This window comes from Carica papaya, chromosome 1, assembly GCF_054855325.1.
Source record: "Carica papaya isolate Zhongbai chromosome 1, ASM5485532v1, whole genome shotgun sequence".
Lineage (NCBI taxonomy): Eukaryota > Viridiplantae > Streptophyta > Magnoliopsida > Brassicales > Caricaceae > Carica > Carica papaya.
In genome coordinates this window covers 25803920-25817467 of record NC_142309.1, presented here as the reverse complement: position 1 = coordinate 25817467, position 13548 = coordinate 25803920, and the positions used below count along the sequence as shown (strand labels likewise).

Below are 13548 nucleotides of genomic sequence, written 5' to 3'. Positions count from 1 at the left end.
GCTGAACTTTCTTTATTTATACTTTGACCCTCTATTTTCAATATTTCTTTCAAAAACATCTTAAAAACTCAAATTTTCATCATTTTTTTAAATTATTTTCAATATCGTTTCTAATTCATTTTTATCTCAAAATTTCACTTAAATAAAAATAAAATAAACTAATTAATTATTTTAAATTAATAATTAAAAAAATAAAAACTTTGTCTCAGATCGTTCTTCGAACCCGAATATTACATATATAAAATTATAAATCCAAAATGGGCACAAGGCATATGTGGATATTTACATGCCTCATCCCACCCACTATACATATAATTAATAAATTTTTAATTTTATTTTTAACACTCAAATTAATTAAAAATTTGGATAATAAATATTTCAATGTTATATATTTAGAATATTAATTTATATTTGTTATTAAGTATTATATTTAAATATTATTTTAAATTATATTTTATACTTACTAACATTTATAATTAAAATTATTTAAATATTTTATGAATTTTTGTAAAATTAAAGAAACGGATAATAAGTTGGATAGCATGTGAAAATTTTAGTTGCAGGACGAGCTACCGATAAAATTTTTTTTTACCAATTTTGAATTTGAGGCAAATATATACTTAAGAAGGAAAGGAGATTTAAGCATACCCCACCATGCCCAGACCTGCCCATCCCTACGTGTGAAGTAGGAGGATTTAACTGTGGACTGTGCATTTGCGGACCATTCAGTATTGTAACTGTTGTCAGTGATCGAAATCAATTATCATCAGAGAAAAATAAAAAAGGTGCCTAAATTTAGTTTTAAATTATATTTAAAATGTAGCGATATCCGCAGTACTTAGGAGAGAGAAGGGTGAAAAGGAAGGCATCGTCTGCTGGAAGGAAGAGACTTGAGAACACGCATATATATATACATATATTTCACGGTTAACATTAGCTGGAACTCTACAAAATCCAGGCTTCTTTTATGCTTTTGCAATTTATTCAAAAAATAAGAGAGAAAGAGTAGATATTATATCGCAAATCAAGCACTAACGAGATAAAAATGGATGTAACGGAGTTGTGGGCAATCTTCGGGCCGGGTGTGGCGGGCGCAGTTTTCGGGGCCGGATGGTGGTTCTGGGTTGACGCCGTTGTTTGCAGCGCTGTTAAAATTTCATTCATCCATTATCTACCTGGTTCTCCTTTCCTCTATCAGCTATTTTCCTTTTTCTTTATTAGTATATGCTTATATTGTTACATGATCGTTAGGGTTTTCGATTTTGTATTTGAGTTTGGTTGCAGGGATATTTGCGTCGATTGCCGCTTTGATGTTCAATTGTGTGCGGAAAGAGGATATTGACTATTCTCCTTATGAAGAAGGCGAGTGGAGGCAAGTAATTTCTCTCTTTCTCGCCTTATCCCTTTTTAAATAGTATTATTCCTCACTTTGGTGATTATTTTTGATGTTTTTGGTTGATTCTGACTAAAGTTATTGCTGTTTCCCTCTATTTGAAATTAAATTTTGGTGGTGTTGGTTGATTCTGATCGAGCTTACATATTTGCTTTCATATGTCTATCCGATATTTTTCCCCCGTGGAAGGATTCTGGTTATGGTTAACACACCTTCTCCTTTGATGTTATTGAAATGGTCTTGTACTGTTGGTTGTGCGCTCTGGAGATGCGAGGCATTCAACAGAGTTGTATTGTTTCTCAGTACGCGACGTTGTTGCTGATTTTTTTTTTTGTTTTTCAAGGAACAAGTTGTGTTGCTAAATTAGGTCTTGAGGAGCCTGTGAATTTTTTTTCTTTTCCCTGTGAATTTCGGGAAACTTGATCTTAGCATTTAAAATAAAACCCTCGACTTCAAGGTGTGGGTAAACCTGGTACCTGAGGATTCTCTAACCCCAGCACGTCTAACCCCTTCACAAGGTGTGTCTGGGGAATTGGACTGGTTTGCAAATGTGCTTAGCAAATGCAGGTTCCCTCAAGCTGTACCAATGGAACAAGTAGTTTTTGTTTTAATTCAGAGTTTGAACTGCGTCTAAAATGTGCTGATCATGGTGATTTCTGTTTTTAGCTCTACATGCTATTTTTTTTAAAATAAAAGTGTGCTATGTATTGAAGTAAAGGTGCCAAGGGGGCACAACTCATTCACAAAAAATCTATAAGTCAATTAAATTATCGACAACAAACCCAAAGTCATCTAAACAGTCAATATTGTGCCCCAAAACAGTGGAATCAAAATAATGAATACCAGCTGTTACTGACGATATTAAAGTCTACTTCTTTTCCTTCAAATACACAATTGTTTCTCTCTTTCCAGAGCACCCAGAAAATAGTGAGTGGGATGAGTTTGAGAGTTTTCCTTATATTGCTAATGCCCTCCCAAGCAAGACGCTCAGCAGTGATTGAACCATTCGTGACCCAAGATAGACCCATAAGGCTGAGGACAATGGACCAAAGCTTATGAGAGACAGAACAACTGAGTAGAAGATGATAGCAAGTTTCAAGGCTGTTTTTGCAAAGGTAACATCTGTTGACAGATATGATTCCTTTCTTCATTAAGTTATCCATAGTTGGGAAATTTTTCTGGATGTAAGTGAGATTACTGGCCAGGAAGTTATAGAATGATCTGACCAAAAAATTTCCATTCTTGGTGAGAAGCCATTTTAGTTTGGCATTCCAATCAGTTACATGAACAGTAGCGAAAGTCTGGAGTAAGAATTCATACTTCTCAATCTCCCAGTCTTGCAAGTTCCTACGTACAGTCACCCACCAAAGCTCGTGAGAATCCTGATCAACAGCATCACTGACCAACATGTTTTTGTCTCTAGCAACTGCATAGATGAATGGAAATCTAGATTGGAGTAACGCCATATCGAGCCAAATATCAAACCAAAAGCGGATTTTGTTACCCATTCCAATGTGCCATCTAGAATTAAGGAGGATGAGGTTATTGAGATTTCAAATGATTTTCCAAAGGCTTAAACCAAATGTGCTATTATTGATTTTGGAAAGATCATGATAGTCACCATTAAACCATTTACATAAAATGATTGATTTCCATAGACTGTTACCTTCATTCCAGAATCTTCATATCCATTTCCCGACGTTGTTTAGTTTATCAATGGATCTCAAACTCAATACTCTCTGAGTGGTTTCTTGATTTCCTTACAATTTACCAAATGAAATTTCCTGCTGTTGTTTTTTTCCATCACCCCATAAGAAGTTACACTGAATGAATTCCAATTTGTTTGCAACACTGGTGGGAATTTTAAGCATCAAAGTGAAGTTAATAGGGAGGTTGGAAAAATGGTGCTTTTGATGAGAGTTAGCCTACATCCCTTGGATAAAAATTTCCTCTTTCAATTTGCAACACGGTTGTGAAACATATCAATGATCGGATCCCAACATTTTCTGTCCTTGTGTTTGGCCCCAAAGGTACTTCAAGATAAGTGATGGGTAATTGAGAGAGTTTGCAACCCAGGACCTGTACAAGATTTTTTCTGGAAGAATTACCTAATACCACCAATTCAGATTTGTGAAGATTGATTTTTAGACCAGAGACAACCTGAAAACATAATAGAATGCATTTAAAAAAAATCAAGGAATGGACATTGGGCTGACAGAATATAAGTGTGTCATCTGCAATAAATAGATGAATTATCTCCATCTGATTCTCATTGGGATCCATATAAGCTGTAGGTCTTTTGCTTTCTCAAGCAATTTATTTAAGACCTCCATAACAATAATGAAGAGAAGTGGGGAGAGGGGGTCTCCTTGTCTTAGGCCTCTCATGGCAGTGAAGAAATTAGAAGAGTCCCCATTCACAATGATACAAATCTGACAGAGGAAATGCAAGTCCTGATCCAGCTTCTCCACTTAGTTCCAAACCCGCACCTCTCCAACATGTAGTCAATGAAGTCCCAATTGACATGATCAATCACTTTCTCCATGTTAAGTTTGCATGAGGCCCCTTATTTATTGTTTTTGATGACTTCATCAACAGTTTCATTGGCAATAAAGATGACATCTGCGATTTGTCTACCAAAAACAAGCATTTTGGAACTCGCCAATTATTTTGTGTAGAACATAAGATAATCTCTTAGGCAGCACCTTAGATAGTAACTTGTAAATGCAATCAATAAGGTTGATTGACTGGAAATCAGAGCTGTTAACCGGATTAACTTTTTTAGGAATCATGACAAGAAAAGTAGAGTTAAGAGATTTTACAAAAGAAGCATGATTGTGAAAGTCATTGAAGAAATCCAAGATGTCATTTTTAACAATCTCCCATAAGGTTTGGATAAATTTGAGATTGAAGCTATCTGGTCACGGGGCTTTATCTCTGTCACAATCTCAAGGGCATTCAAAAATTTTAGCCTTTGTGAAACCCATTTCAAATTGTTTTTGTCGGCATCACTAATATCACTGAACAAAAGATCATCTAGTCGAGGGTGGGGAGATATAGATTCAGAATAAAGCTTTTGAAAATACTTACTTGCACCGTTTCTTAGTTCTTCATTACTCTTAAGAGTGCAGCCGTCAATAGTGAGTTCATCAACAAAATTAATTTTTCTTCGATGATTAACCAACATGTGAAAATATTTAGAGTTCTGATCGTCATCTTTGAGCCATTTCTTCTTGGATTTTTGCTTCCAAGAAATAGCTTCCATTTGAAGTTTATGTGCCAGGTCAATTTTCAGAGTGTTTCTCTTTTCTTTGTCACTTGGAGAAAGCAATTGTCTTCTTCCAGTTTGTCTAGTGAAGCAATTTCCTCGATGATATCAGTAATACCTTTTCCTTCTTGTCTACCAGTGACTTTAACCCATGTTTTAATTTTAGTCTTTAGTCTTTTGAGTTTGTGGACAAGACAGTAGCTTGCGTGCCCCTCAGATGAGTCTTCTTCCAAATATCAGCAACAAGGGCCTCGAAACTATCAAACTTGATCCATTTGTTGTCCAGAATGAAAGGAACGAGACCCTACTGTAATCCATCCGAGACCAAGAAGATAGGAAAGTGATTCGAAATGGTTATAGGCATTAGTTTTTGAATTATACATGACAATGTCATTAAAAGGTCGAATGAGATGAGAAATTTGTCAATCCTTGAGAATGATAGTTGATCCCATTGGTTGCTCCAAGTTTGTCTTCCGCCAATTAGTGGAAGATCCATAAGGTCGAGATTGTTGATAAGGGAATGAAAATCCACAAGTTTAGAATCCGAGCAGCTGTTAACTGACCTTTCTGACCTTCTCAATACCATACCAAAATCACCACCAATGATACCTTTGCTCCCCCAAGAGTTCTGGATTTGCTTAAGTTCCACATTCAACAAGTTGCGTTCATTGGTATTGCCTCTGCAATATACACCCGAGAAATAGTAGGGATCTCCATTAGATAAATTAGAGAAAAGGCAAGAGAGAGTGACCTCATCAGGGCTGACGTGATGGTAGGTTACTCTGTCCTATCTCCACATGATTAAAATGCCACCAACAACTCCCTTGGCCAGCAGAGAGTTCCGACCTTTGTCGTTCACGCTTCACAGATTTTTAATAAGTTTGTGGTTGAGAGCGCTCATCTTTGTTTCTTGTAGACATATGATGGACGATTTCCATCTATTGATATATCCTTTGTCCCTATGTCTGTGGAATTTTGAAAGTCGAGTTGTTTGAATTTTGTTCTCAGTTCGGGTATGTTCCTTTTTGCCCGTGATGGAACCGGGTCAACGGACTGTAATGCTGCCACGAAAGATTTCTTCTCTGCTGCAGCAAGTGTGACCAAAAAGTTGCTTTTGCATTTTGAGCAACAAAGATTAATCGAGGACGTGACAAAAGTCTCAATATTTAGACAAGAAAGGTCAGTTCTTGGCTTTTCAATGTGTTTTTTGAAAGAATTCATAGTGGAACCTCCGCCAGCTCAAAGATTGATTTCCTGAGGCGCCACTAACCTCCTGCTTCAAATCCATCCGGGATAAAGATCCTTTTGGTGGAGTTCTCCCATTCTTCCGAGAGAACTAGTGCTCAGCCTTGCCTTTTCCAAATCAGAACCATGAAGAGATGATGGTGACGACCTTTGAAGTTTCCCCCCCATGAGTTCCCCCTTTTGTTCCAGTAAAAATCATTAATTGCCTCAACAATCCAAGAAACTGTCTTTGCTTAGGGTAATGGATACCTTGTTTCCATGCCCATTTTTCACTTATTCTTAAGCCATCTAGCTTTTTGCCATCACAGACAATGTTGAAAAACTTACTTCCTATGAGAATAAAACGTTTGGAGTTGGTCGGAATCATAGCTTGAATAGGGCGTGAGGGTAGGGCCAAACCATCTTTAGGATGTAGTGGTTGGTGATCAGGAGTTTGATAGCAAAGAAGAAGGTGGTGAAGGGGAAAGTGTGCTGAAGGAGATGCTTGAAAAGCAAAGAGAATTTTAGAGAGAGAATCTTAAGAACAAGTAAAAGAGGTTGTCACTGTGATATGAAGGTATTTCTGCCGGTATTTCTATTCAAGCTATTGAAGGTATTTCTACCGTTAGTATTCTGAAAATTAGGGGGTTGCTAGAGGGACACCATATATTAGTTCTTTTGGACAGCAGCAGCTCTTTAGCTCTACATGCTAATAAATATATGAATTTTTTCCTTTGTAATTTGCATTACTAGAGCCAAAATGCTGGTAATTAAAGAGAATTCTTGAGCTACCAAATACAAGTGGTGAACATATATACATAAACTTGGGTCTGATTAGAAAATATTGATTCCTGTTGGGTACCAAGAGTGTCTAAGACAGATGTATTCCGGCATGGATTAGTTTATAATGAGGGGCTATGTAACATAGATGAGGAGATTTCTTTATTAGACAGTATAAACTGATGCATGCATGTGAAAGGGAGAGATATCTGCGTATGAAGTAAAAGGTATCGTGCTGGAAAGCCAAAATGATGATTTGGAAGGTAGGCACACTACTTGAAATGCAGGATTAATGTTTTTGACCAGATAGGACTTTTGGGATCCAATTTCTGGCCGCTTCAATCATGGATACAACTAAAAATCTTGGATACAACTAAAAACATCAGAAGTTATCTTTTAAATCTTTCTTGACAAGCTTTTTATTTAAAATTTCTTATTTAATCATTTTTCCCATTTTCCTTACTATTGATCTTGGAGTATTCAGTAAAAGATAAAAAAAAGAAGAGTAAGAAAGAAAGAGGCTGGATATGCTGAGGGCTAAATCTCTGTCCTTGGAACTTCTAGCTTATGCCATATGTAGTTCATATTAATTGGGTTCTTGGGACACTGAAAGTGCATAATAGCATGGAGATGTTAAGTCATGAACATGAGATTCATTTCAAAGTGCTACTTGTTGTTCAGGATGGGATATTTCAAATGTAAAAGTATAATATCTTTCTTTCTTGCACCTCTTTAAATGTAAAAGTATCATACTACTTAGGAGTATATTTCTTGCACCTCCTATAGGTCATCATATCTTTCTTGCACCTCCTATAGGCCATCATATCTTTCTTGCACCTCCTATAGGCCATCATATCTTTCTTGCACCTCCTATAGGCCATCATATCTTTCTTGCACCTCCTATAGGCCATCATATCTTTCTTGCACCTCTTCCTTTTCTTTTATTTCGATATGCAAGTTATTCTTTGTTGGACATTCATAACTCATTTGCCCGCTTTGTCTACCTCTAAAGCATGCAACTTTCTTATCTTTAGGAGTTTTGACATTTGATATTCGGCCATTCTTTAGCTCACCTTTGATCCAAATGTATCTTTAGGAGTGGATTCCAGAATATTTTATGGGATATTTCAAATATTCTTCCACATCAAGGCCATTTGGTAAGTTTGTTCTGTAGTTGCAGGAGGTTGTTGAGGTAATTCTCTTTTACTATCAACTCTTAGTCTTGCACTGAATTGAGATGTTGCTTGACTATCATTTAACTGAATGAAACAGAGGGAAGAAGGATGGAAAAGATGAGATGTGAAATTCACAGCTTAAAGCAATAAATAAATAAGAGGTGGAGAACTCTTGAGAATTGAGAAGATTACAATTTAGTATTAACTATAACAACCAAAGGACAATAGACAAGAAAAGAGGAGGACAGTCAGGAAGTGGTTTGAATTATATTTGACCAAATTATATCATGGAATGTAAGGGAAATAAATGGCCATAGGAAGAGGTAGGTTATTAGAGAGTGCATTAGCAGGTGGAAACATGATGTAATTTGTCTGTAGGAATTAAAGATGGAGACACTCTTTGATAGGATTATCTGGAGTCTTTGGAAGACTAAGGAGATTGGATGGAGAGATCTGCCAGCTAGAGGTGCTTAAGGGGAAATAATAGTTTCATGGAAGGAGGGATCCCCTAGATGCAAGGAGGTTATGTTGCGCGAATGTCTATTTCATGTCTTTTTTGAAGATTGCAGAAATGGATGAAAATGAGTGTCCAATGGAGACTATAGCAGAGAGGAAGGCAGTGAGAGATTTTTGCTGTGGAAGAACTTGGAGACTTGCAAGCAAAAGTGGGACTGGCTAAAGATCTTTGACTCTGAAAAGGATACCCCTAAAAGAATCATAGAAGATTTGGAACCAAAGATCTTTGACTTTGAAAAACGGAGTGTTTGTACCCTCAAATTTCTTATTTTTCTCTCCTTCTAGCCTAGAGCGTGCATAGCCAGGGGATAAGAGAAATGAATTTCTTGTATATTTATCACACCCCGAATGCCCTTCAAATCCTGAAGTTCTTTCGAAATCGAATCTACCATCTTCCAAGTCAACCCTAAGAATTCAAGGGAAATAAACCAAATTCAAAAAGGAAACAGACGCTACAAAGGTTTGGGGTTTAACCATTTTCTTTCACAAGTAGCGCCTGTTCACAATGGTATTCCCTTGTCTTAAGGTTGCCAGTAGTGTGAGTTCTTCCTTACACCACCATTGGAGCCAAGAATACTTGGGAAGGCATTTAACTTCCAAATCTGCCTCCAAGGGGAATTATCATGCGTAGAATCAAGTTGAGCCAGGTGGAGGTAGCAGGATTCAACGAGAAAGTATTAATGGAGCCTAATTTTCAAAATGGAGAAACTTGACATATTAATCCACTTTTCAATCATTAAGATTTCTCCCAAGATCCATCACCCAACCCATGACTAAGAGTAGATATCCCCCGTTGCGTCTAGCCAAAGAGAACACCACCAAGAAACACTTGTGCAATGTATCTTCCCTTGCTCTAGTCATCCATCAAAGTTTGACCTTTTCTTGAGTCGAACCTTAAACTGGTGCTTTAATAAAATTTGTTCTAATTGAAGTTGATTTTCTTCCAAAGGCCCAACCCGTGTGGAGATCCAGATTAGTTGGCCTTCCAACTAACTTCCTCGTGCCCAAACTTGGCATTGATCATCTTCCAACAAAAGCTTCATTATGCATGAACCTCTATAACTCTTGTTTAAGAAGAGCTTTATTAAAGTCAAAAAGAGATCTAATGCCGAATCCTTCACATGAAATGGGAGCTTGACACAACCTCAAGCCACTAGGTGGAACTCAATTTGCTCCACATAATCACCTGTAAGAAGCTACATTGCAATGCCTCCAACCTTTTTTCTATACTAGGTGGGATTGAGATTAGAGAAAGGTAATAGGCACTCTAGACAAATTACTTTAGGTAAAAGTTCCCTCTTCCAAGCTACTAGTCTCTTCTAAGTTTGCTCCACCATTTGATTTTAGATTTAAGATGCAAAACTTTTTTTAGGAAAATTGAAACTAGTATCACTAGCACCCACTTCTCCTCCCAGCACTCCTTAATATGACATTAGAAACCTGAACCTGAAGCTATTATTTTGAAATCTGAATGGACATTGTTCCAGTTAATCCCACCACCTCCCAAGCAAAGTAATAGCACATGGTAGTGATTTTTGCACCAGTGCTGGAACCTGAGACTCAAAGCAACAGAAAAAAAATAACGATCAGTTCCGAAAAAAAAAACCAGGTCTGTCTCTAACGTTAGACCAAGTCCATTTCTGGCCAATTAAAGGCATATCAAGGGGATTGAACCTTCTCAGAAGATCCATAAACTCCAAAATACAAACATGATAGTGAGCCTCTCCTGACCTTTCATGAGCAAGAAGGACCATATTAAAGTCACCCTCAATTACTTGGGGGAGGCCTCACTTAGTGTAAGTACCCTCCAGATCAGTCCACAATGGTTTGATCGCCTGCATACATAAATATATGGTAATAGCAGTAATTGGATGACAATAACATAAGATGAGGATGACAAATTTTTTTTATGTTTGGATGATTGTATATTAATATATGTTAATAACATTTTTGTTTGCATGATAGAATGGTATGGTTATATTTTCAATCAAATTACTAATTTATCTCTATCTCTTTATGTAATAGTAAGTGGCACATAAAAAATGTATAATAAGAAAAATTAAATTGTTTACCACTATAATTGCATTTGTATTTAAATAAATAATTATTATAAATTAAATTTTATATTTAATAAAATAAATAATAAATTGTGAGGATAAAAATAGAATTAAGTATATTATATAGGAGTATAAAAGAAAAAAAAATAACCTGTCATTCACATACTACCGATTCGGTGGTTTTAAAATTCATTCCAAATTTGTCTGTCAGATACCATTTGTTATCATTGGAAATTGAAACAAATATGATTTTCTTACACCCGTAAAATATTATACATTAAAATCCTATCATTTAGTACGATCCAAATAAAGTGTAAAGTGCAAGGCCAAAACAAACAATTCTCTGGATTATTTTTGCTCACAAGACAACAATGCCGCTTAAGCCCCCTCCGTCAATGAATCTCGCCAACCGACATTGTTGATCGTTTAAACTCTGTAAGCCTGTTTAGTGGAAAAAGTATCTATTTTGTTTCTTGAAGATGAACGTCAGGAATCCATTTAGTCAAACCAGCCCTTAATGCTTGCTTGTTTGCTCGCGATTCAATTCTACAAGATAATTTTATTTAACATATCTGATACACTTTTTGCACCTTCCGGGCCTATTCCTTCATTGTAATTGATCATACTATGAAGTTTTCTAAGCTCCCTTGTCATGCCCTCTCCTGCCCCGTCACATTGTTACACAATGGTAATATATAATCATGCTTGTAATGCATGTTCCCAATTAGTTTTTAGTCTAATCAGAAAATTGAGTGTAATGTCTTGTTGCAATATTGCCATTTGTGAGGGTACAGATGGCAATAGGACAAGAGGAGGGGTGGGTTTGCCTTCCCCACTCATTTTCCCCTGTTACCCCTACAGATTGCTCAATGCTGTATCTGTTCCTAAAATGATGAAATGTATGTTCCAATTCCCCTTGTCTGTGGGGTATCTTGGTCCTGTAGGTAAATATTTTCCAGAAAATCTTGAAGTTTAGAAAATTATAATATTTTTAAATTACAAATGTATTAACATATAGTTCTAATGTTAAATGACACTTCAATAATAAAAGTACTCTTATAATTCTTAGACTACAAGTCTATAACACTAAAAAAGAGTTTATTTAAAAAAAAAACACTAAAAAGAGAAAAAATAAAAGGATTTTATGATAACTTGTTAAAATTAGCATAATGAAGCATGTATTAGAAATGTCTTGGACATTCATTAATCTAAACCCTATGTTTCTAGGTAAAGTATGTTTTTCGAATGAATTATGCCCTTCCAAATTTGAAATATATTCGTCTTAAGTTTATTTATTTTTTTTCTAAATAATTAATTTGGCTTAAACTTTTTTGTTTAGGGGATTTACTTTTTTTTTTGGAATGAAAGAGAGAATAACAAAACTTTATGAGGAGGACTGATACAAAATGAGAAAAAAAGCATATTTAGAGGTGTTTAAAGAAGAAAAAATGCTATAACTGAAATAGAAAGGATATATTTTGTGTAATATAAATATTTCACGTGTAATATAACATTTATATCTAGTACTTATAACAGGGCCAAGGGTGAGGGTGGCAGAAAGTACATTTTCTTCCCCCACTCTGCAAAATGGAAGTTTCTTTCCACGTTCTGTCAAATGAAACTAAACAATTTACCTTCTGTTTCCATTCCCACCTGGTTGGAGCTACAAGTTGAGGTGGACAAAATTTTCATGTTATGTTTCATCTCTATGGTGATTGTAAACAAGTTTTGTCTGGTTTTCCTACATTATCTTTTATGTGCAGCTATTTTGAGAGCATGGTGTAAACTATTTATGTTTATAATGCAGTCATCTTTCTGATCGAATATGAAATTGTAACAAGGTTATAATGACTATGGAGATAAAGAAACAGAATTCCATTCTATGTAGGCTTGTTGTTGAATAAGTTTTCTCTGTTTCTCCCTTCCTCTCTTAGATCCTCATCTCTTTAGTTTGTTGGGGCTTCAGTTGAATGGTAGCAGTTTTAGAACAATCATTTACATGAGAACTTCAATGATCTTACCATTTTCATTTATTGACAATACAGACTCCTTTTTATGTCTTATTCCTTATGTTCACTTGTTAATGGCTAATACTCATAAATCTGTCTCTCGTTTGCCATGATAGGTTGTCACCAGTGTGTTTTATGTTCTGTTAATGACTTCTAGCTCAACTTTACTTATAACTGATAAGAACTCCTTGTTTTATCTGGTGGTTTGGAGTAATAGATAACTTTTTCTATGTTGCAACAGATTGAAGCTGTGGCTTTTCTTTGCATATGTTGTATCCTTTGTCTCTCTAGCAGCATCAGTGGGGCTACTAATACAAGATTCACTAGTCCAAACTGGTCCTTCTGCTTGGACTGGAACGGCAGGCGTTTTGCAATGTGTTTTTGTTTTAGTCAGGTAATAGTCTTCTGATCTGGTGTTGTTATGTCTGTCCATTGCCCAGTCTTTTCCAAGTCTCCTCGAAACTCTGTTTTTTTTTCCTGCTCATTGGAATTTAAGCGCACTTCGGCGTGCATTTCAGTGCCTCATGTCTGGAACCAATTGATTTTTTTCTTCCTTTGTGTTTGATGGTGGTTTGCCTGTTACATGTGATCTGTATGTGCACTTATATGTATGCTTGTGTGTGCATAATGCATACTTGCTCCTCCACCTTTCATTGGCTAGATTGGAATTGACACTATTTGTGTATTTCTTAATTCTTGTCAAGCATCAATTGATTGATTTTGGTCATTTCTTTCCTTTTGCAGTGGACTGATTTACTGGACCTCACACTCCGAGTGAGCAATTCAGAGATACTGATGTTTGGAGCTTGAAACTGGGAGAATATCATTGAAGCATGTGTAGGTTTTATTTAATCAAGCAATGTACGGAGTAGTTCTCCGATTGTAAATGTTTGTGTCATTTTATTATTCTCAAGCACCGTATTGGACCCTTGGAAACCTCCTTTGTGATAGTTAAATGAGAAAGTATAATTTCAGCTTCTTTGTTGCATCTAGATTCAACTCTGTTGCAGATGATTGCCTTATTGTAAATTCTTTAAATTGTTTTCGTGAATCTTTGCCTCGCATATCAGTTATGCAAGTATTATTAGCTGTCTAATGATATTAACTCGCCCATTCCTCCTTCTAG

At 36.0% G+C, this 13548-nt stretch overlaps 1 protein-coding gene across 1 annotated transcript; it reads left to right on the top strand.

Annotated features, from left to right (window-relative positions):
- The first annotated feature begins 781 nt into the window (after positions 1-781).
- Positions 782-13399, top strand: LOC110816857 (transmembrane 50A-like protein). The gene is made up of 4 exons (XM_088223050.1): positions 782-1178; positions 1285-1372; positions 12664-12816; positions 13167-13399. Exons 1-4 carry the CDS (start codon positions 1046-1048, stop codon positions 13198-13200), a joined length of 408 nt encoding a protein of 135 aa, XP_088079176.1. The 5' UTR covers positions 782-1045; the 3' UTR covers positions 13201-13399.
- The last annotated feature ends 149 nt before the right edge of the window (positions 13400-13548 follow it).